The sequence below is a fragment of the Echiichthys vipera genome (genome assembly GCF_963691815.1).
Source record: "Echiichthys vipera genome assembly, chromosome: 19".
Lineage (NCBI taxonomy): Eukaryota > Metazoa > Chordata > Actinopteri > Perciformes > Trachinidae > Echiichthys > Echiichthys vipera.
In genome coordinates, this window is record NC_139844.1 from 6,774,061 (window position 1) to 6,798,560 (window position 24,500).

A 24,500-nucleotide genomic window follows, 5' to 3' on the forward strand; every position below is an offset into this window, starting at 1 on the left:
GGGTGCTGAATACACCTGTCCACCAGTGCGCACACTGGGTCTCAGTGGAGCGCTGCTTCGGGTTGACTGCCTAAGTTATTCTTTTCCATACAGCGTTTTTATGGGCCCCTTTTATTCCACTCTTAAGACTGCCAAAAAGCCCATCTTTATTTTGCTCCATCTCGATCTGTGTGTCAGAAAAGTTTCTTTTCATACCAGCGTTTCTCCTCTGCATGTTTGACCTCAGTGGGTGAGGCCTCCGAACCAGGAATATTTAAGGGCGTAACATGTTAATGACGATCGAATTCAACCGCCACATTTATCAAGGCCCGCTTATTCGTACGCTGAGATTGGTCGATACGAATGTTTCATAAATCACACGTGGGTCCTTTCCTACGACCAATTCTGCACTCAGATCTGTGCCCGTTTTCACGCATGATTGATAAATGAGGCCCAGTAAGATTAGCACGCAAGGCATGCAACCTTTTATTTACTAGAGGAACATCTGTAGGACCAAACTGCAACTGTTCTGGAGAAGTTATCTGGCTGTTTATGTCCACGCTGCTCACATGTTATCTGATTGGATGGGCTCACTTTCTTCTTCTGTGTGAGCAAAGAGCTTAATCTCAGTTTTGGCCTCAAATTCAAGTTTTCTCCACACAAGAGGAGGAAAAAGCCAGTGGCGTGAGACGATTACAATATTTTCCAAGGCAGTTTTCATTACTGGTAACTGGAAACGGGAGGGATATCAAGTTATCAGAAGATGAAAAACCACAGGATAATGTTGTTGACTAAAAAAATCTACATTTACTCATAATTAAGGGGAAACATTTTAGAGCGATGTGGCATGGTTTATCTCATCTCTCCAAGGCTGTTTTAAACTGAGACAGTATCTCGTGGATGTTCATTTCATTACCCTCAAGATTATGTTAGTGGCACATCATGAAATGAGATGATTTGATTGTGGAAACGATTGAAGTTGTCTCAGCTCACTGGCAGCTTTCATAACTTACTATTAGATCAAATTTGCAGCAGAGTTAATGCAGATGAACCCTTCCTGCAGCCAGCTTGGTGCTTTGCTCGCTCGAAGGCCAAGACGATCCCGGGACAGTGGGAGCTTTATGCTTAAATCCCTCTTTATCTCGGAGCTTCTACTGTTCCTGTTAAAGACTGAAGCTGCATCCAAGAGAACTGGGCTCACCACACATGAAACTGTGATATTGTTCTGTCTAGGAGCCTATCTGTCTGCTAAAAACCTTAGGAGTTCACCAAGTTCAAAGTCGCTTCTTCTTCTTCATCTTCTTCTTGTTCTTCTCTCCTCAACCAGGACCAGGTGTCTGGAACCACCACCACCACCATCCTGAAGAACCTGGAGCCCAACACAGAGTACACCGTCACCGTCGTGCCGGTCTACCACGAGATGGAGGGCATGTCCCGGTCTGAGAATGGGAAGACAAGTGAGTTCAGACAAATCTGCCAATTTATTTGTAGCTGCAGGACCGTGAGAGAGGAAGTCTTTTCACCGAAATGTGTTTTTCTTATGAATGTGGAAAAAAGAGTTAAATAAATAAATATATATATCATTGATGGATTACTGAATGGGCCTACTGGGCACAGGCCCAGAGGCTGATAAAGTTGGCGGCTCTGACTCAGAAAATGTTGCTGAAAAATAAAACAAAACGACCACATAGGGACAAAAAATTATGACAAAGACACACAACATGATTAGAAATACATGTAAAATAATCACAGAGAGAAACAAAAAGACAACAACCACCACAAAAGATGAAAAATGAATAAAAGTAGATGCAAACCACCACGAAAAAGATGCAAAATGACTAAAAATAAATGCTCAAACAACACAAAAAGATGCATGACTGGCCTCAATCCTTTTTGCCTTCCTCTGCTCGTCCTTCTCAGAGCCTTTGGGTGGAGTGAAGAACTTGCAGGTCATTGACCCGACCAGCAGCACTCTGACTGCCCGCTGGGATCCCGCGGTGGGCGACGTCCGCAGCTACAAGGTTATCTACGCTGCTCAGCCAGGAGGAGAAGAACGGACGGTAGGCACTGTATTCATTAACAACGTTATCAGATTAAGTCGTTGTCACGCTGACAGAGGTTTTAAAATTTCTGTGAACAGGAGGAGGTTTCACCAGGCACCACCACCACCATCCTGAGGAACCTGGATCCCGACACCGTCTACGATGTAGCTGTTGTTCCAATCTACCCGGACACGGAGGGCATCCGGCAGGCTGAGATAGGAAAGACAAGTGAGTAACTTTACAGTAAAGGGCCATCCACACCAAGAACCTTAACTGTAATGACAATGATGTGTGAGTTCGGAATAAGGTTATTTTCTAGCGGCGGTGCTCTGGGGCCTCGGCGTTGCTGCTGCCGTTCCAGAGAGCAATTAGAACAAGCGGTCGCCCCCTGTTCCGTCGCCACCCCTTAACTGCCAGTAGCTTCTCACAGGACACTGATTGGCCGGATGACTTCTAGCCGAAACACAAACGCATTACTTGGAGCCTGACAAGATGGATTTGCGTGTGACATTTGAACGTGATTCTCGTGGTATTGTAAGAATTCAGATGGTAACCCAAAGATATCGTTGTCGTTATAGTTGTATGAAAGACATCCACTGGAGATTTTTAAAACAATATGTTTACGTTTGTCGATCTTTCTGTGGACCTTTAAGGGTTATTTAGTTCCAGATTTAAGACATCTCCCTTAACTGGCAGCCATTTACTTCCACTTCTATAAAATACAGCTTTAAAGGATCATACCCATTTGGGGCAATTAAAGACCGTATGAAATGTCATCTTTACCTCATTAAAGTGGTGTGTTTCTTGTTTAAACACAATTTTGGAGTGTGATATAACACAACAAAGTGGAAACTGTGAACCAGCGGGGGGGCAGACGGGTGGCATCAGTTCAAAGTTTTGATCTGGTCATTATTGTGGGGTTTTATGTGATGAGGACACACCTCGCTCCCCACTTGTTACTTCAGATGATTCCTCAGAGGAAAGAGAGAAAATCTCTCCCCAAGAGAGAACATGGGCAGCATTGTTCTGTAAAACTGTGTATACCTTCGTTGAACATTTGCTAAAGTCTGCTTCAGTAACCTCTCCCTGACGATCCAACGATCCGAAGAACTAATGTTTTATTGCAAGACTGCGTGACCATAAAACTCCCATTCATTTTTTCATGCCATTGATGTTTGCATGATTTATTTGTTTATTGGATCTTTTGTTTTTATTGCTACTCGCAGAGGAGAGGAGTTTCACAGAGAGCAGGAACGAAAACTAATCAAAAACAAAACAACGGAGGTGCTATTAATCTTACGTGCATTGTCGTGGTATGTATGGGCCTTCGCTCTGACATTTGTTACCTTTATGAGAGAGTCCAGAAGGAATCTAATGGGAGGAGGGGGGTGATATAAAGCAAAGATCCCCAGATCAAGACATTAATTAAGCCTTGTGTCTCCTGTCAAATGTTCACACCCTCCGTAGTAATTAGACAACAGATTAAACTCTGTCCTTAAATATGTGTGATGAAGCTCCACAACTTTAATATCTTGTGATGTTAGTGGTGCTCTTTATTTCAGATGAGGTGGTGACGCTCCTCTGGAAAATGCCTGTAGGACACCAGGATGTCCTGAACTCTTTTGCTCCATTGCTCAATATTTGAGGGTTTTTTAAGCCTTTGCGACTGCAGGGAACTTTCCCCAGGAAGCTTTTGAGGAACTCATTGCGTTAGGCTGCAGGGACAAGGGTCTACGTTAAGTTCTGGGAACATTTTAACCTCCCAAAAAGTCCCTGATTGAAGGGTAGTACTTTCTGAAAGTGCAGGAACCTTCAGGTGGGGATGACCGTCACTGATTTGTGACACAAATGGAGCATTAAACAAGGAAGTACTGTAGTAGACCACTTTAGGCCGAGGGGAGAACATTTTGTTTTAGTTTTGATAACATTAAAAGTAAAGTTAGGCTTCCTGATGCTTTGGTATGATGATGGATGTTGAACTGCAGGCTGCAGAGGCTGATGTGTGGAGTAACCACGGACAGGGAAAGACAGAAATAAATAAAGCATTATTTAAAAAAAAAAAAAGGTAAAGATTTTTTTTGGCAGTTTTTCAAGCCTTTTATTACATAGGACGGATAGGAAATGGGGTGAGAGAGAGAGGGCGAGACATGCAGCAAAGGGCCGCAGATCGGAGTCAAAACCGCGGCCACAGGTTATTGTTGCAGCATTCTTGATTAGCACGCTACAATAACATCCCTTTATGCCACAGTACTGACATGAAACAGGAAGTCTATCTGAAAACCATCCAGTTATGTAAAGTAAACTCTTTTTATTTAATGGACTAAAACATGCCAGACCAGCTAACCACCAGCATGGTCCTTTTAAGACAGAGAATAAGAATACAGACCTTGTTTATTTGGACATTTTGTGGCTCACAAAAGAAGATAATGATTGCCAGAAAGTTTTCCTGATACATCTGGACACTCCTGATGTGGTAAAAACCCGCCCATCCGGTGCACCCTGCAGGATAAAACAAATGTGCAGGATTATGAGCAGCAGTTAACCTTTTTTTCCCCTTGGAGAAATTCTTGTCAGTTTAAATACTTTTTAATAAGGATGCCTCATAGAATACTAGGAAGTTTAGACAGTCACAGCACAGGAAGAGACACTCCTCTGTGATTGACAACCTTTAGACATCTGGAGCATCCCGATGGGGTGAACCCCGCCCATCCGCTGCACCCCGCAGGATGAAGGTTTATGTGACGTGTCCCATGTCTTTTTTTTCCAGAGCCTCTGGGTGGAGTGAAGAATCTGCAGGTGACCGACCCCACCACCAACTCTCTCAGAGTTCGCTGGGAGCCGGCCGAGGGCGACGTCAGGCAGTACCAAATCATCTACGTCCCCACCGGCGGAGGAACCGAGAGCATGGTCGGTTTAATATTGATATAGTAAAAATAACTGTCAAAGAATAAATATATCTTGTTAGTAGCTGCTAGTTTTACCTTTCTATTCATAATCAGACGGAAGAAAATGGGGATACAACTAAACTGAATTTAACGAGATGACGAAACTCAGTACGAGGTCCATTTAGAAACTGTTCGGGAGCTTCATCACCAAATGCATTTTTTATGTGTATATTCAGTGTTCAGTAAAAAAAAAATTTAAACATCTGCTTTGACAACTGCTCAGACTGCATTTGCTGATATGAAAAAAAGCAGTTAACTGTTAATAGGATCAAGGATCTTGCCTTTTATTAGATAGGACATACAGGAAATGGGGGGAGAGAGAGAGGCAGCAAAGGGTTGTTCAACTTACTGAGATCAAAGTTCTCTACATATTGCAAAAAACACCCCAAATGTTTTCACAGAGTAATTGTTTACCTTAGATACTGTTATGGACATTTGAACACCACACAAAGTTTCATTTTAAAATATTAACAGCGATTGATCCAAATATGTCAGCTGCACAAGACATCTGATGAAAAAAAAAAAAAAAAATGTATGTTAAAAGGGTTAGTGCACATGTGAAGTCACAACAGATGAATGAAGTGTTCCGTGGCAGAGATTCCTTCACAAACGTGTGATTTTGCATGTTTCAGACTACGGTGTCGGGAATGTCAACCAACGCGGTGTTGCGAGACCTGAAGCCAGACACCGAGTACAAAGTGACGCTGGTGCCAGTTTACCCTGACGTGGAGGGGAAACGCATGTCAGAGAACGGAAAGACAAGTGAGTGAAGATAAACCACTAATCAAGTCTTAAAATCAAGATTCTGACAATCAATATGTCACAACTCCTAAACTACGTCACTTGTTTTGAAGATAATCTGATTTTAAGATTGAATATAACACTAAAAAACGTGTTATTGATGATATTTTATTGCATAGAACTGGTCTTGTTTGTGCTAGAGAGATACAATCATGAAAGGAAAGTCTCTCGGGAAACTCCCTGGGGCTGTAAAACTTCCCCATCTGTTGCTCCGACAAGGTCAGAGAGAGTCATATTTTAGCTGCTGGTCTGACCTCGACTCTAGCTGTAACTCAAACAGGAAATTGACAATAATGTAATGGCGGTGTTGTTGTGTTGACAGAGGCTCTGGGTGGTGTGAAGAATCTGCAGGTCACTGATCCCACCACCAGCTCTCTCAAGGTGCGCTGGGAGCCAGCGGAGGGAAACGTCCGCCAGTATCGCATCTTCTACGTCCCATCAGCTGGAGGCGCTGAGGACATGGTGAGACATCATGCCGGCTTGTTCCTTTCTTCTAGTGATGAAAACATATGTGCCCTTAAATGGATAAAACACGATAAAGTACCCTCTAATGTGCCCTTAAATGGATAAAACACGATACAGTACCCTCTAATGTGCCCTTAAATGGATAAAACACGATAAAGTACCCTCTACTGTGCCCTTAAATGGAGAAAACATGAAAACACCCTATGGGGTGGCCTTAAAATTAAGAATATGTGATGCAGTGGTATATAGGTTGCAAAAAACGTTCTACGTCCTGGCTCCCTTTTTATATATCTCGTCCACCACTGACTCCGTCTATTAACTTTATTTTGTCATTGAATGATCTGCCCTCTGAAAAGCTCTTATCTTCTTGTCTGTGTTATGAATGAAAACACACAGTCTTTATCTTCACCTGAAATAAACCTGTGGTCTTGGCAGTTATGTTTTCTGTTGCGCCACGGTTTAATATTCATTCATTCTTGGATGTGAAACATGTTTGTAATAATAATCCTGTATTGTGTGCGTGAGCAGGAGCAGGTGTCAGGCGGCACCACAAACACCGTACTGAGAAACCTGCTGTCGGACACTCCCTACACCGTGACTGTAGTTCCAGTTTACCCAGAGGGAGAAGGTCTGCGCCAGTCTGATGACGGGAAGACACGTAAGTCCTTGGTTCTCCACTGATTGGAGAATATTAATTTCTGCAGTAAAAATTCCTCTGTGCCCACAAAAAACAAACATTACACGAGCATCATAAATCTCTGGGGGGTTGAACTGGGTTTAATAGACACATTAAGACAGACATGAAGAAACTCGCTATCTGACGAACATTAAAGTAAACACCTTTTTCCAACATCTGCTTTCAGAAATATCAATTCTTTTGAAAATACAAAACATTTAATCAGACTAATCCTGGAGGGAAAATAATGTTCCAAGTCCTCATCTTTTGTCTCCTAAAAAGCGAAGAGTGAAATAATGCCATTAAAGCGGAACATAATTCCCACATTTGGTGTACTTTCCCAAAGATGTTTTTCGAGTGCAGCTAGTTCCGTGTATCAGACATAGTATCAATCATTTTTTTTCAGATGCTTATCCTGAAACTCTCTTTACATCAGTTTCTTGACTGCTGGCAGATAATTTGGTCCGCGGTATATTTCTGCAGTAAACACGTTTTCACCAAGTCCCCAGGAATTGCACTGGGCTCTGAAGCCAATTTGACACAGTGGCCAAACGGTGGAATAACAACTTCTGTTTCTGTAATGTAATGCCCTCTGGCCCGAAAATACTTTTTCCCATTGACTAAGATGGAGAAAGAGTCTGTGAATCTGTGAATACATTTTTTGAGCCTCAAAACCCTCAGAATTTGATCTTTTGGGTCTGATAACATTTGGTAAGTCTAGAAGAGCTGTACAATTAAATCATTGAATCCACTCTTATTTTAATTTAAATTGGCCTTCTGAAACACTATAGGGCTGATTTAAAGCAATTCTTACCTTTCTGGTATTTTGATAATCTTCTTTTGTGATCTTAAAATGCTCCTAATAAGCGTATTGCACACTAAAATGTAAGAATGTAAGAAATCCACTCATCAATATTCAATTCTCATATATTTCTGATCAAAGTCTGATCAATCATTTTATTTAGTCCAAATAAAATTATCTGCAGAGCTTCCTGCCTTTCATCCGCCGCTCTGTTTCACTTGCGCTGCTCATGCTGCGTTCCAGTGCCATGGGAATGAATTTCTGAATTTTCGGACATCCAACTAGGCAAAGTGCACTGAAATGCCTGTCGAAGTGGAACCTCCTACTTGCGAATTCAGGGTTGGTTGATCCCCCTCAAATTCTCTAGTAGGAGGTTCCACTTTGACAGGCATTCCAGTGCACTTTGCCTAGTTGGAGGTCCGAAAATTCGGTCTTCCCATGGCACCGGAACACATCATTTCTCTCTCAGGTCGGGGAGGAGGGAGGGTCAGAGGTCAGGCAGGGGGAAGAGGGTGGGACTTTGGAGGGGAGCGCTGAGAGCTCTAACTGAGAAATGCAAGAAAGGTAAGAATTGCTTTAATTATAATAATAATACTACATTTTATTTATGGGCGTCTTTCAGGACCCTCAAGACCCTTACATTCACAAAAAACCAAACATAAATAGAAAGCAATAAACGACAACAACAGACTAAAGTAAATACCAAAACTTTTCTAAAAAGTTACACAGAGTAAGCCGATCAGAAATGTGGAGGGGAAACATCTGCTGTTGTAAAAATGTCCTTGAAAATTTTATGCTACCCACTTTTTCATGTCATATCCAGAAAAAAGTATATTTTTACTGTATATAAAAAGTATATGACTCACAGGACAGTTAAGAATGGGAGAAGTGGGAGTTTCATATTTAGGTTTAGCATCTTTTTATGCTTTAATGTAAAAAAAAACAATCCTGTTTCTCATATTGTTCATGGCTGCTGCACTTGTATTCACCCTCTGCTGTTGCGCCTGTCTCTTTAATACGCCCTTCCCAAAAAAAGCCCAGGCTGCTCTGATTGTTCAGCGTTTCCGGGTCTCTACACCCCTGCATCTATGCTCTCGGCGTCTCTGTACCATCTGCTGCAGCCGAGAAATGAGTGTAGCCAGACTTTCTGTGAAAAATCACAAATGAAGGCTTCCAACCAAAAACAACAGCTTCCCCTGACGTAAGCATATAGCTACATGTAGCATTGTATGTTATGTAAACACTGCAGTTGCGTGCCTGGAGCAGACGACCTCACCTTATGTCGAGAGTAGAGTAGAAGAGGGTTACAGTTACATGCGTTTACCTCATTATCTGAAGCTTTGGCCACATTTAACAAGAACGTCAGACACTGTAACATTATACATATGACAGAAAATAAGGAAAATCATAATAGGTCCTCTTTAACATCTGTATTTTTGACACATCCGTGTTTGCTCGTATTGGTTTTCAGAAGTTCCCTTTTAACCACCTGCTCCTGCGGTGAATAAAGGTCAAAGGTGACGCTTTTACTGAGCAGCTGCCAGCGGTGCAGGACTGAAGAGAAACAGAGCAGAGAGAAATGTTTAAAGTTTATGTCTCTGCATAAATGTTCAGTGCTTTCCTGAGGTGACCCCCTGAATCTGATTCCTCCTGGACTGACTCAGATAGTTTTTTTGTTTTGTTTTTTGGTCTTTCTACAAAGTTTGACAGCAGAAAACGTCTTTATAGACAAACAGTCTCCCAGGTAAGCCCTGAGTGGAAAAACTACTGTAATCTGCAGAATGAGCCAAAACTCCTAAATCACCCCAGAAAAAGCCTTAAAACCTCAGGATGAGTTGAAGTTTGAAAAGAGAAGAAGTTTTTCACAGTGATTGATAGCAGAAAATAAACTTTTAAACTACCGTTGGTAACTGTAGAATCTGGACGGAGACGTTGAGTCGTCTGGGTGGTTTTGACCTCCTGTTGTGTGTGTTGGTTTAGTCTCTGCCCAGATGGCATGCCATGCTCAGTCAGCAGAAATGCATCCTTTTTTTTTTTTAATTGGGAAGCTGCGAGAGAGGCAAGACTTTTTGATTCCACAGAGCGCTCCAGCGGGCAAACATCAGCCTGAATATTCCTTGTCAGGATCACTCTTCATCAACGAGGCATCCAGATGTGATGCTCTTTGTTTGTACGTCAGGACATTTGAGGACATTTGTGGACAGTTTATGTGCAATTTGAACATTTGGAGCTTTGATTACGACGTGTTCAGTGCTCAGTGCTGCCGTGTTCCTTCACTCTAACTCCCAGTGAAAAAACACAGCCCCCTTTGTTTGTTCCAATGAGACCACAGTGGCCTCATGTGACCTCCCACTGCGGGGGCCAGTGTAGGATAATATAATTGCTGCCGTGATAACTTGATAAGTGTGCAGTGCTTTTGGTTCTTCAAACTCATGGATTTATTACTCAAAATGGTTTTGGGTTGAAGTCTGTTTCCCCTTAGAAAAGTTACCGCTGCCCTTCGTGGTTTGGAGTTAGGTTATAACAGAGATAACTGGAGAAATATTTCATCAAAATGAAAACATTTCGCACAACACAGCATACCACACTTTATTTAAAGAGGACCTATTATGCTTTTCCGTCTTTTCTGACAATGGACAATATGAGAAATATAATGTGTTTTTTAAAGATCGAAGCCTATTGTAGCTGACCCGCAAAATACAAATATGACTCTAAAAAGTAGCATAATATTCATCAATTCATCATCTTCAACCGCTTGTCCCTATCGGGTTCGCGGGGGGGGCTGACACAAACGGAGACAGACAACCATTCACACGAAGAGTCATCAATTGCTAACCACCACACCACCTAATAGTACATCTTTAAAGTAACTTTGCTGGATGGTGACTGTCAGCACTTTGAAACCATGGATGAATAAAAGACCTGGCCACAGCGTTTGAAGCGGGGCCCAGTTTATTCCTATGCTAGCTGCTCAGTGGAGCATGAATTTCTATAAAATTACCCTGAATATCGGCTCTACTTCCTCACTGTGAGGCCCGTAGAGACTAGAGACTTCTTCCCGTTTAGCTCTCCAGTAATTTCAGTGGAGATTAAATTATGTAATCATGCGGCTCTTCTAGACGTTCCAAATGTTATCGGACCAAATGGATCAAATTCTGTAATCAACACAAGACAATTTGCTGGGGTTGTGACGCTTGAAAAAATATATCTACAGATTTTCAGAGGTTTCCTTTGCCATTTAAGTCGACAGGAAAAAGTTGTAATCCCAAACGTTGGATCACCGTGTCAAATTGGCTTCAAAGCCTGCACGCTTTGCAGGAGCCGTTTTCACACCTATAGTTTGGGGAATTCGATGCATTTTTCAGTTGATTGAGTCAGCGTTCATGTTGCTCTTCTTCAAGCACCAAACATTGTAAACCAAATGTCACACGGTCGGAGCGGGCCCTCGTCTATAAGACGGAATATCGGAGTGAAACTCGCAGACAACGTCTCAGAAACACAACGTTATACGTCTTGGGTTTTCTCGTTTTGCTTTTGTGTTTCAATCAGATATTCACAGAGTGACACGGCACCGAAGGTGATGGCGTCTGATGCGCGTAGTTCTTGTTTCACATAACGAGCACTGTTTTTTGGTCCACATCCTATATTTGGGTCAGATCCTATTCCAAACCGAACTCTGGTGCACTAGGAAGCTAAATGAGAGCCACGTTCTCAGGAGGACCAGAGCTTGAATGAGCTTTCACATCCGCCCCATGTTAAATACACATATTTGTCATGAAAATATTCTTATTGCTTCAATGACAAAGTTAATTTATGCAGAACAATGGCGATAACATTTTATTAGAACTTGTTAAGTGTCATAATTGGCTGCAGTTAGGCAACCTCTCCACCACAGCAGGGACATACTGGTTCTCTCTGTGAGTCAGTCTGTCAGTGAATATCAGCCTGTGTGTGACGTTAATGATCCTTTATTACCAGTAACTCCAGTTTCCAGTTTCACTGTTTTCGTCCCAGGACAAATTTGTCACACAGCGTTTCAGTCCAAGATAGTGAAAAAAAAATGGTGCTTACTGCTATTAAATGATTAATAACACAAAATTAGATGACGGTTACATAATCTCTCTGAAGGATAGAGGGTAATTGTGTCCTTGGATGAGGTAAAACATTCTGTGTCCTCTGTATTTTAAGGTATTAAATTATTATTCATTGTGGTTATACAACATTAGGGAAAAGGTTTTGTCCTTATGGAGGAGAGGGAGGCTCCGTTTAAATCTACCTACTGCATCTAGTTTGGTTTTATTGGGTAAAGCAACAAATACCAGGGGGATATGCACATCTGGTTTGGTTTAGAAGGGAAGTTAAGGGCCTTTGCATAAACCCAAAACGGTGCTACTTCTCTCTACACATTCTGCACATAGACACTATAAACTGACTCTCCTGCAGGAGACTTCTGCTGCAATCAGCATTTGAGTTCAACCTCAAGTTTGACTGTGATGCATCGTGTCCCACTGCAAAGACCATTTGTTCTTCCTTTAAAGGCTTATTCTTGATAAAAGCCAGAGGTTTTGGAACTTTTTCCAACAAAAATAATCTTAATTTAATTCTAAGCTTCAACAGAACACAAAAGACAAAAGCATTTTTTTTTTTAACTTACTAAAAAGTTAAGCACAGGGGTTCTGACCTTTTGCAAAGTGTTTCAAAATGTTATTTTTTTTTAAATGCAAAGCCTATACTGACAATATAATCCATGGCTTGACATTAACTCTGTTCCTGTTCAGCACTTTATTTTCTTACAGTGACATTTTCAGAAACTTATAACTTGTGTTTGTAAATCCGTCAATTAGCCGTCATTTTCTGGGTCCTAAAATAGTGATGAACTTGGAACAAACCCTTCGTTTTGATGTTTGGTTGCCAAGTGAAGAAAGTCTCCCATTCCTCACTTCACTTTCTCTTCATCTCTGTGACCCCGCAGTCCCACGCACGCCACCCAGGAACATCCAGGTGTACAACCCCAGCCCCAACAGCCTGAATGTGCGCTGGGAGCCTGCCTCAGGCCAGGTTCAGCAGTACCGGGTTGCGTATTCCACCCTGAGCGGCGGCAGACCCACAGAGTCGGTGAGTAACTCTCTGCAGGCTGTTAAAACACAAACTGTCATTAGCTGCAGAATTTGCCTCGAGGGCAGGAAGGGGTGGTTTCCCCTGAGATCACTGTCTCTGCTCTCAAGGGATTACAGCTACAAATCTAAAGACGAAACATAACAATCTCTGGCATGTTATTTTGCCGTTAAAACAATCTGCTAGTGAGATTAGACAAGCTTTTCTTTTTTTCTTTGCAAATCAACCTGCAAATGCGGCAGGTCAGCTCTTATTGGTCTCTAGGAAATTCTTGAGATAAGCGAAGCTTTATTGGAAAAAAGGCAAATGATCTCATCACAAAAGCGTCTTGCTTGTTTTATGATAAAGAAGATATCATGACAGAAATGGCTGGGGCTAATGATTATTTCCATTATCAGCTAATCTGTTGATTTGTTCTTTTTTACTTTAATCCAATAATCAGTTGTTCTTTTTATCTTTAAAATGCTAAAAAAAAAAAGGAAAATGTCCCATAGCCTAAGGTGACATCTTCAGATGATAGTGCAAACTCCAAAGATATTCATTTACAGTGCTATGAAACAGAAGATCAGCCAAAGGATCTTGCCATGATGAGTCAAGTCGCATGAATCAGACTTGCCACAGACTTGAGTTATGAATATGATCACTAGATTTTATTAAATCAATAAAGACTTTGACTGTAACAACAGTAACTTGTGACTTCACCTGTACTTTTGACTTGGAATGTCTTGATGTTATCCCCAAGTTGCAAATCAAGTCTTCGTTCCCCAGACAGTGGATAAAGTTTGAATCAATCTGACAGCAGCCAATTGGTTGGACTCTACTCATAGGTTTTGACTTGGGTCTTGTTGGTCTCGATTAGGACTTTAGACTATGTTGGACTTTCCTTGGGCCTAGACATAGGACTTGTTGGTCTTGATATGGCTTTTGACCAGGGACTTGTTGACCCTGACGTGGGACTTTACTGGTGACCTGTATGTCTTAACTTTTTTCTTGACATGGATTTTTTTGGTCTTGACTTTGTTCTTGACTTTGGGCTCTGTTGTCTTGACTTGAGACTTGTAGGTCTTTGTGCTTGACTTGGGACTCTGTGATCTTCACTGGGGACGTTTTGGTCTTAATGTAGTTCTCAGCTTGCAATTTTTAGGTCTTGACTTGAGACCCTGTGGTCTTAACTTGGGACTTTTTGGTCCTGACTTGGGACTTTACGAGAGACCTGTAGGTCTTAACTTTACTCTAGATGTGGGGCCTTTTGTTAATGACTTGAGATGTGTAGTTCTTGACTTAAGACACTGTGGTCTTAACTTCATTCTTGACTTGGGACGTTTTGGTCTTGATGTAGTATTCAACTTGTGATTTTTAGGTCTTGACTTGAGAATCTGTGGCCTTGATTTGGGTCTTGACCTGGCTGTTGACTTCTTCCCACCTCTGGTTTTCCCCTTCACACTGTACAGCTGTGTATTGAGTGTGGACTGTAAAATTAAGCATCAGGTTTCATATCTTCGGTTGTCTGAAAGTTTCAGTGCAGTTGTATCCATCTGTTCGCCAATGATCTGATTAAAGCAGTAAAATCAACGTGGGGTCGCACCTTTCACCGGGTCAGTCTTTTTCATGCAAACAACAGGTTGTCCATTTTGGCCGTTTCTGTTATTATGTTTCACTAAGTGTTCTCGTTCCTGCTGATGATGCACAGATGTTTGAGCAGCAGTTATTATGGCGACGCTCTTAAATATGGAAATCATGACTTGTCAGCTTTTTTGTATTTCTCCATCAGCACTGATTTCATGCACCGGTGCAAATATCTGGATCGCAGGGACACAAAATGGGGCTTTATTTCCCCAGAAAGAGTGAGTGAACTCTGTGACTGAAGTTTGGAAACATTGCACTGCGGACACATCTGTGACTGACATCAGTGAAAGCTCCTATGGTTGATGTTTTTAGGGCCATACAGCTGTAATCTAATTTGGCTGTTTTGATGAGTAGGATCTGCTTTGATGATGCTGCGAAGCTAATATTACTGTACAGTTTATCACCCCCTCTACTCACCACACTGAATAGTTTATTATCCCTTGGAGTCACCACTTTCTCTATCTTTTCACTTCTGTTGTATTTTACTTTAATTAACTTTGATTTTGTTTTGGTCTGAGAGGAAGTTGGTTTGGCAAACTCACAGAGAAGATGCAAAGATGTGCTCAGAAATACAAAGATTCGACTCTTGATGACTAATTCAGTATAATTAAGCGCAGGCTCAGACAATTCTTGGTTGAGTTCATCGGTTGAGTTAAACTAAAGTGGGCAGAGCCAACAAAAACAAAATAGATTTTAGAGATGAAGGTTTAGTACTTTATGGCAAAAACTACGTGGAAACTGTGAGATTACACCCACATGAGATAATTGACCATGTGATTCCAAAACCGCGGGCATTAATGTGTTGCTCTAACAGCCTCCACTTTTCAATCTTTCCACCAGATTTTGAAACCATTCGGCAGAGAGTTGCTCTCATTCAGACACACGAGCATTAGTGAGGTCCAACACTGATGTTAGGTGATCAGGTCTGGCTCACAGTTTGTGTTCCCGTCCATCCCAAAGGTCTTGGATAGGGTTCGTCCACACCAAACTAGGAAAACGTCTTTCTAATGTCTTTAGAAGAAGAAGAAGAGAAGAATTACCTTATTAATCCCGCAAGAGGAAATTCAATTTTTTCACTCTGTTATTATACACGTTGCACACACACAGGCCTGAAATACACACACATGCACAAACAGGACCTATATACTGGGCTGCCAATGGATCGGCGCCCCGAGCAGTTGGGGGTTCAGTGCCTTGCTCAACAGCACCTTGGCAGTGTCCAGGAGATGAACTGGCACCTCTCCAGCCACCAGTCCACACAGTGACTCGAACCGGCGACCCTCCGTGTTATGGAGCCGGTTTTATGTTCAGGCGTATAGTCAAGTTTGTTGTGAAACAGGGATTTCCTTTAGTCAGAGGAACACATACTTTTGATCATTTAATGTACATTAGTTTGACTCATGGGACATCAGGAAAATCTTTCTGGGCAAACTGGATGCAGATTCTTCTTTTTATCTGGGCGTAGAAAAGTAATACCTCTATTGAGTTATAAACATAGACTGTTTAGAAAATGGACGTAGCATCTCCGTCGAGGTCAGTTCTCTCAACTTGATTAGATCTTCCTCGCTTACGGGAGTCGCCATCCTGTCAGACTTTGACTCCGCCTCATTTCCTCTTACCAAAAAAGGGCATGTATGTGACGTGAGGAGGAGGGAGATGCGTCCATCTGGCTGATGGATCAACCAGGAAGTTGCTGTGGCGGGAGGCTTGGTTATAAGAGAGAAATTACGCTTAGGAGCCCCATTAGTACATATAGGAAATATTAATAACAGGAACAATATATACAATATTTTAAGATATTTTAAAATTACACCAAGGCACAGAAGAAAATAGGAAAATAGTAGTATTGCACATTGTGATTGAAATGTACCTGAGCAGTATTTCAGACTGTGAAGTGAACATTATAGTGCAGTTATTGTCAGTTATGTTGTGTATGGACAGCAACTTTTTTGTTTTCAAACAATGGGCTATGACATCTGGCGTAAAGCAGATGCAACTGTCATTGCTAGTTTCAGATGTCATTTTTACCCTAGCGCCCAAGTTTTGTAGTGCCCATCTGTGCGCCTATGCATGTTTTGGTTGTAAAATAAGGTGTGGTCAGGCACATTGTTATCCTGAGGCAGCAGAAAGCGATTGTGCCATGATAAATGGAGAATCCAAATACAACCCCTTTTCCCCTTGCGCCTCACTCTGTGCCGGGAATATACACCGCTTAACTCTCAGAAGTGGAGTTGGCCATACCCTAAATGCACTTGTGCCTTGCACTTTAGACCATGCGCTTACCGTTCTTTAAGTTGCGATGTAACACACTTTCATAGTTCTATTTCCTGGTCCAAGCCTCATAATTACTACAACACTGCAGTGCTGTGTTCCCCGTTGTTTGAACAGATCAGAGTAAAAAAAGAGCTCTTTCCTGTCAATGAAAAGGTGTCTCACTAAAAAAGAAATGATTATAAAAGGTTCACAGGTTATCCCATTGTTGTTTGTTTTGTTCGAAAGAGCATTAAGACCAGTATTTTGAAAGGGCGTTAGGTCAGACTTTAAGACTAAGAATAATAAAAGCTAGAGAAGAAAAGCCATGGACTCTGGGAGTTTTATATTAAATAAACATCACATCTTGTACTCACAAAGTCGTGACTACGATCTCAGTGGATCATTCAAGGTGACTCTTTAACACAGTAAACACAACGCCTCTTAAATCCCGTTAATTACCCAGAAGAACTGGGAATTCTTTGTTTCCAATAACTGAGATTTACCTCGACCAGTGAGCTGCATCTCAACCCTCGAGAGCAGCTCTGCCCTCAGGAAGTGACTGTATGATTGCACCACCATTCCATCATGTTTTAAAAAGGATAATGGCCAATCTTTTGTCCTCCTGGAGGGATTTGACCCCAGGCCAGCAGTTGTGGGATCTCAACCACATCGTCACAGAGGAACCCGTTTCATGGTCTGATGTGCCAGAAACTTTGGGTCCAAAAACCCTGTAGGAGATTTAACCAATACAAAATGTCTACATGAGTTCAAGCAGCAGATAGATTTCCCATGACGTAACTGCTGGTGAGTTTCACGGCCCTCAAACGGGGATAAATACCGTGATAATCCCAGTGACAAGAGACGGTCTGCAGTCGTCCTTGTTGTCAGAAAACACGTCAAGCTGCGTGTCTGAACCTGCTCCGAGTCGCTGACAGACCTTGAGCTCCCCAGCCGCTTCCTAGCAGAAACTGTTTATTCGTCAGTCCACTTACTGAATGAAAGATTTGTTTGGCATCTAACCTCCTGGGCCTTTGTTAGTGTTTCAGGAAAACTGCAGCAGAATGCTCGGTCGGTAAACTGGATGTGGGATGAGCAGTGAGGTCATTATGTACATTATCAGTGCCAGAAAGAGGTTCATTTAAAAAGGCAAAGCCTCCCCGCTGAGGCTGTCATAAAGACGAGGTCTATTGATCTTTTGACCGTTGGGTTTCTTCTCCTCAAAAGGTCCTGGTTCCAGGAAATATTAACAACGCCTTCCTGGACAACCTGATCCCAGATACTCCCTATTCCGTCAGCGTCTCGGCCCAGTACGCCGATGGAGAGGGAACGCCAATCAAGGGCAACGGCAAGACACGTAAGTACAATCAAGTGACTCATGCCAACGATTGTTTAGATGGACACTGACTCACATGCTTCATACACTTCCAGACGTGTTCATCTTAACAAGCAAAGTCATCAGTGTGAACATCTATTTACAGTTTCTCTAAACAAATCTTATGGTGAGAGGCACTTAATGATTGCAGCAGTAGTTTGTCAGTGGAACATCATTTTAAAACTGTATTTAAATTACTTGTAACTTGGTGGGTGCAGACACTCAGTGTATCATCAAACACATATATGTATAAGTGTGTGTGTCTGTGTGTTGCATGTGGTAAACTAATGTGTTTGTGCTGCAGTGCCGCGTGCCGGTCCCAGGAACATGCGTGTGTTTGACGCCACCACCAGCACCCTCACCATCGGCTGGGACCACGCAGAGGGTCCTGTGAGGCAGTACAGGATCTCCTACGCTCCAATGACTGGAGACCCCATCACCGAGTTTGTAAGTACACTGCAAAAAAATGTCTATGACACTATTCACAAGGGTCTGTGCAGTAGGGGTGTACGGTATAGGTAAATGTATAGACAGTAGGACGGTAGGAATTTGGCTACCATATGGATTTTGACGCAGCTCTGACGTCACCTGACAATGCGCGTGGATGCCCTTTGAGTAGACGCCTGCGTGGAAAAGTAATTCCTTGCCGATGTTGTACCGGCACGCTAGTAGACTTGCTTACGCGCTTCCTGTAGGCTGCATTTGACTGTCAATAAAATCTGGTCTTTAACCTTAAAACAAATAAAAAACACACATTAAAGAAAAACATTTACAGCTCCTTTAATAATTCCCAATGTGAGAAACTTTTAGAAGCAGTCAGATTTTTGCATGGACAAAGAAAATGCGTCAGAAACAATCTCATTTCATCCCCTCGACACTTAACGTTTCAGCAATAAAGAGAAATTAATTTCCTGTCGGTTGGACAAACTCTTAATACACTCTCACCGTTCACCCCTCGCCATGATGTTCCACGCAAACTATGCAGTGAAGTCACATCTCAGGATTCCCTTGGCTTGTTGGGGTTATAAATCACCGATTAGTGAGAGTAATTACAGGCTCTGTTAAACAAACACCCAGCATTTTGGCCGTAATAACGTTATTAATAGTCCTAAATAACGAGGTTGGACCGGCGTCGGAGGGCGGAGACGCCCCAGCTGTGCTCCCCCTCCACTTGTTAGAAAAGCACCTGTTCTGTATGAGTCAGCTAACTGCAGCAGAGGGACGGAGATTAAAGGATTTGACTGGGACTGAACTTAACCATTTCTAAATGCTTGCAATTATGACAATTTAGCATCTGTGGCTAATAGAGGAGGGTTGTTTTGTACACAGCTTCCAAACGCCAACTAAACTGCAATTTTCTGCTTCAGGACACAAAATAATGCCTTCCTGTTTAATAAGGATTATTCTGGTAAAGGAATGGAAACAGTTTTTAAAGCCCAGAAAGTCAAATAGTGAAGGAATTCATAAACACTAGCAACTCCCTCGACTTTTCGTCTACACCAGTGTGGACACATTAGACTGTCTCAGCTCTCAGGTGTTAATGAAAGGCGTGTTCAGAGCCATTTATGCACCTGTTAGATTTGCATACATGTAGGTGTTAAATTCACATTTAAGTGTTTCACCAGCATGAAAAATACTGGGGGACATTTAGTCCAAAGTTATTGTTGCACAGAGGTGCGTCTGTCAATCTCATGTGCTAGTGGACCAAGAGACACCAAAGAAAAGTGCTTTAATTAAATTGATTCATTGCAAAAGCGTTGTGTTTCCAATGCCAGTGGAAAAATTATGATAAACCGAACACAACACATGAAGAGTCTCTCCATGAGGACGAAAGCTTGGATTATACTTTCAGAGTGCTCAAGGGTCCGCTAGGGTCCATGTGATGAAGCTGTGCATACTGCAGGAAAACCAAAGAGGGAAATTGTCCAGAGTTTGGGAAAAGAAGGAAGCATGTCATCCCATTGTTGCATGCTTGGAATATGCCTTCTTATAAACGCTGATCTACTGCGCTTGTTTGGAACGTACCTCCATACAGACTCCAGAAAGTAGTAAAACAGAACTTTGCACATGTCCGTGGTGTCGGCAGATGCTAAGGCGTATCATCCAGGTTCAGGGCATGTTGCATATTCAACGTATTCTCTGCAACAGGTTCGTATGATATCTTACAAAACAGGACGTTTGGCATGTGGAGGTTAAGTTTAGACGATAAAAGGTGACGGTTAAATTTAGACGACAAAAGGTGACAGTTAAGTTTAGACCACAAAATGCGCCGGTTAAGTTAAGACGACAAAAGGTGACGGTTAAGTTTAGTCACTAAAGGACTTGGTTCAGATCATATAAAGGTGTTGGTTTGTCTTAGTTCTTCCAGGACATGAACACCAGTCCTCCAGGTGGAGGTCCTCTGTGGATTTTGGCACGACAACTAATTTCCTCCTTTGCTCCAGACATCATTTCTACAATAATAAATACGTGGATTACATATTTTGTATGAATATTTACGAACATGTGAGTGAGGACAGGCTGATTTGTTACTCAGGATCCACTGGATGTTAAAATGTCTGACTGTATGGCATTTTGTTCCTCAGACTACGGTTCCAGGGAACAGAAACAACGCCATGCTGCAGAATCTGCTCCCCGACACCCCGTACAACATCACCGTAGAGGCCGTCTACGCCGAGGGCCCCGGAGGGTCGCTCAACGGGAACGGACGCACAGGTGAGGCGGTCGCACATTAACACAGGAGCTCTGAAAAGACAGAAGTGACCCCTCTCAGTCAGTGTATAGCTCTGGTCACACCTCTCTCTTACCGATCCTCCACACAACAGTTGACTCAGTTCACAGCTCTGTGAGCCAGTGCTGCTGCAGAGAGGTGAAAATAAATACAGTAGACGTGTTAGTGCCAGGGATTCGCACCACTGGGATCTCGCTGGAGCCAAACTGGGAGGGCACTTTACTGGTGAGCAGCAGCATTAGTTACACTAACAACAGAGACTCAAAGACAGTGTGCCAGGATCTTTCAGGCGTCGGTCCAACTCAGAAGTCTACGAGTAAAGACCCAAATCTAAACCAAGTGTCACATATAATTCATTTAATTAAAACTTATTAGATACTGAGGAGGTAGAGATGTTCATTCAGCATGTGTTTCATTTTGAAAAAGATAAAATTACATTTAAGTATCCCTCTGACAGTAACTTTAAATGTAACAGATGTTGGCTATTTGTTTCTTAATGAAATAAAAAAAAAACAGGTTTTGCAAAGTTTTTCTCCAATTTGACAGTTTTTCTTTGCATATATTTGCTTCTGAAAATACTTTAAACTGACACTGATGCCACAGACGTGAATGCTCTTTGAACGATTACTTTTTATATGATACACCTTTTCAACAGATCTTTGTGTCTCCTCTCTGTCTCAGTCGGCCTGTTGAGTCCCAGGAACCTCCGAGTGTCAGACGAGTGGTACACCAGATTTAGAGTGGCCTGGGACCCGGTGCCCACTCCGGTCCAGGGTTACAGACTCATCTACGCTCCTGCCGGTGAGACCTCACGTCACAGCAGCACACTTGAATGGAACTTGTCAAACGAAGCATCGGTTGGTGTTTCTGTAGGTTGAAAATTGAACATTATTTGGGAGCGAAATGGAAAGATTAGAGAAAGGCGAGCAAGCTTAGGAACTACTTTATGTAGAATACAAAACAAGAGAAAAACTGAAAAAAGCATACAATTAATGCTTTTCAACATATTTACATAATCTCTATAAACAGATTCATAAGCTTTTTTTTGTTGCATTCATACGCAGATATCTGTTTATCTCTCAACTCCATTTTTCATGTCTAAAAATGTTATAAACCCACAAATCTGCAAATCTTTTGTGCCACTTCAGTAGCGGAAGTGTTGGAAATAATAAGGTTTTGGCAAAAAACAGTACTGCGACTGGATGAAGGAGACTTTGATTATTCTGCACAACTTGTTGTCAAAGTGTAATTCCGGTGCAAAATCATCCAATGGTCTTTTTCGCCACTTACATACATCAATTAAGCCATTGAGACAGTTTTTTTTCGTGTAACAACTATTAACGGAGAAATCCGGTGGAGTCGCTAACAGCCAAATGTGGCTAACATTGATTAGCTCGGGGCAGTACAGTGAAGGCATTAAAACGTCTTTTTTTAACGACTAATACTGCTCAAAATAACACCAAACCTCTGTATTAGCATGAGAATAGTCCTTACACAGAAAACAAAGCACCAATGGGCTCCTTCCTTTTGGATTGACTTTGGTAATCGACTTGAATGGACTTTACTATGAGAGGAGCTGGTACAGGGGCCAGTAGGTAAGTCTTTAAAACACTCTTTTAATAAACTCAGGGTTCATTAACTAAGTTGTTGTTGCTTCGTTTTATGTGTAGGGACTCTTGTCATGCTACTGCAGAGGTTTGGTGTGATTTTGAGCAGTATCAGTGGTTAAAAAAGCTGTTTTAATGCCTTCACCGTATTGCCCTGAGCTAATCAGTGTTAGCCATGTCAGGCTGTTAGTGACTCTTCAGGATTTCTCCGTTAATAGTTCATACATGAAAAAAACTGTCTCAATGGCTTATTTGATGTATGCAAGTGCCAAAAAAGACCATGGGATGATTTTGGGCCGGAATCACACTTGAATGGATGTGTTGACATGAAGACCTCTCTCTGTTCACCGTGGTGGAGGCATGAGATGAAACCAAGTACAAATTGTCCACTTATTCGCTCTTTCTGTGACGTTCAGTGCCATGGTCTTCCTCAGTGGATGGAGTTTGCTCAGTTGTATCTGTTCTGAATTCATACATCTCACTTTGAGGACTTCTCTCCTCTGTGTTGCATTGAAGCCTGAAATGAAAGTGTGTGTTACTCAGCAAAAAGCCAGTAAGTGGACCTTGAGTCGTGCTCGAACTTGGCTTCAGTCTCCATCTGTAAAATGCTTCCAGATAGTTATGATCGCTCTGCAAACACTCTCTGATGTTCAGTGTAATTACTCATGATTCAGTCCTGCACATCCTAATCTGTCTTTTTATCTTTGTTGTCTCTCCAGGCACAGACCGGCCCGTAGATTTCTTTGTGGGCGACGTGACCTCATTCACTCTGCACAACCTGCTGCCTGGAACAACCTACGATCTCAAAGTGGTGGCTCAGTACGTCGGCGGGAGCAGCGGGCCGCTCCCCGGGCAGGGAACGACACGTACGTACACGAGGGAAAAGGGTCCTGTTGCTAAGACATGTTCAAGACAGTTTTTCCTCCACGCCTTGTGGCATCTACTTTAGCTCTAGTTATACTACTCTGATAAAAACAATGGACCACGACAGCTTCAGTCCTATCCATGTTGTCCTGGAAAATCCCTCTGATCACCTACGTAAACCTGTAAAACCTGTGCAGGATAAGCTGCACGGTGTGACACATCTAACCAGGTTTATCAGACACAAACTTTAAATTTTTAGCTCCTATGTCAGTCAATCTGTGGAGCAACACGGACTTGCAGCGATTTTTACAGTGTGGAGTCTGTCTATATAGGTTAAATGTGTCAAAACTGACCTTTTATGTGCAAGTGCTGACCTGTATGTTCAAGAGAAACAAAATAATACAGTTCAGCAGTTCAGTCAAGATTTTGTTCATTAATTGAAGCAGCTGCAGCCATTACCACTTCCTTTATTCTTCAAAGCTCTCAGGTTTGATCTCAGCCTGCAGTAAAGACTGTAAAGTTAAAGGAGTTTGACCCTGACCCTTTTCAGGGCTATTATTGTAATACAAAGATACTCAAAGATGCGTGTGAAGTTGATGTTCACAGGATCCTTCTGAACAGTTTTACTGGTCTGATCGAACTGTCTCTTTGATATGTTTGATTGGTTGAATTTTCTGTCCTCTGCAGTTTACCTGAACGTGACCAACATCGAAACATACAACGTCGACCATGACAAGTTCTGCATTAAGTGGACTCCTCACAGGGCGGCCACATCGTACCGCATCAAACTCAACCCAGCTGACTGTAAGTCTCTGTTTTAAATGACCATTTCTAAATGCCTGCTTCAGTCGTTTTAGGTTCTTTTATATGTGTTATGTGTTTCTGTTTATTCCCTAATGATGTGAATATCAACGACACTCTCAATCTCAATATGTTTGAGTTATCCTGCCCACTTAAACCATGACCTGGCAGTGGTGGTGTGGTCCGCTTTAACACTCAGATCCTGATCGGAGGTGAATCTTTTGAGGTGATCCACCCTGTAATGTGTGCAACAAGACTCCCAGCAGATGTTTGCGAGGCTCATCTCCAGATGAGGTCATCTCCAGATGAGGTCACCTCTGAGGCCGTGGATGCTGCACGGTGTTAGCAGACTGTTGGGATCAAGTCTAGACTCTTTTTTTCCCTTTGTTTATATTTCTGCTTTCTCTTTGTGATTACTACT

The 24,500-nt window shown here is 42.2% G+C and overlaps 1 protein-coding gene across 1 annotated transcript in view; it reads left to right on the top strand.

The window, feature by feature from the left end:
• col12a1b (collagen, type XII, alpha 1b) overlaps window positions 1-24,500 on the top strand; it is a 149,133-nt gene that overhangs the window by 81,124 nt on the left and 43,509 nt on the right. Inside the window, 14 exon segments of the mRNA XM_083934198.1 lie at window positions 1,307-1,436; window positions 1,900-2,039; window positions 2,120-2,249; window positions 4,789-4,928; window positions 5,599-5,728; window positions 6,090-6,229; window positions 6,761-6,890; window positions 12,683-12,825; window positions 17,929-18,058; window positions 18,381-18,523; window positions 20,662-20,791; window positions 21,489-21,608; window positions 23,134-23,280; window positions 23,966-24,082. Of these exon segments, the coding sequence (XP_083790324.1) occupies window positions 1,307-1,436; window positions 1,900-2,039; window positions 2,120-2,249; window positions 4,789-4,928; window positions 5,599-5,728; window positions 6,090-6,229; window positions 6,761-6,890; window positions 12,683-12,825; window positions 17,929-18,058; window positions 18,381-18,523; window positions 20,662-20,791; window positions 21,489-21,608; window positions 23,134-23,280; window positions 23,966-24,082 (1,870 nt within the window).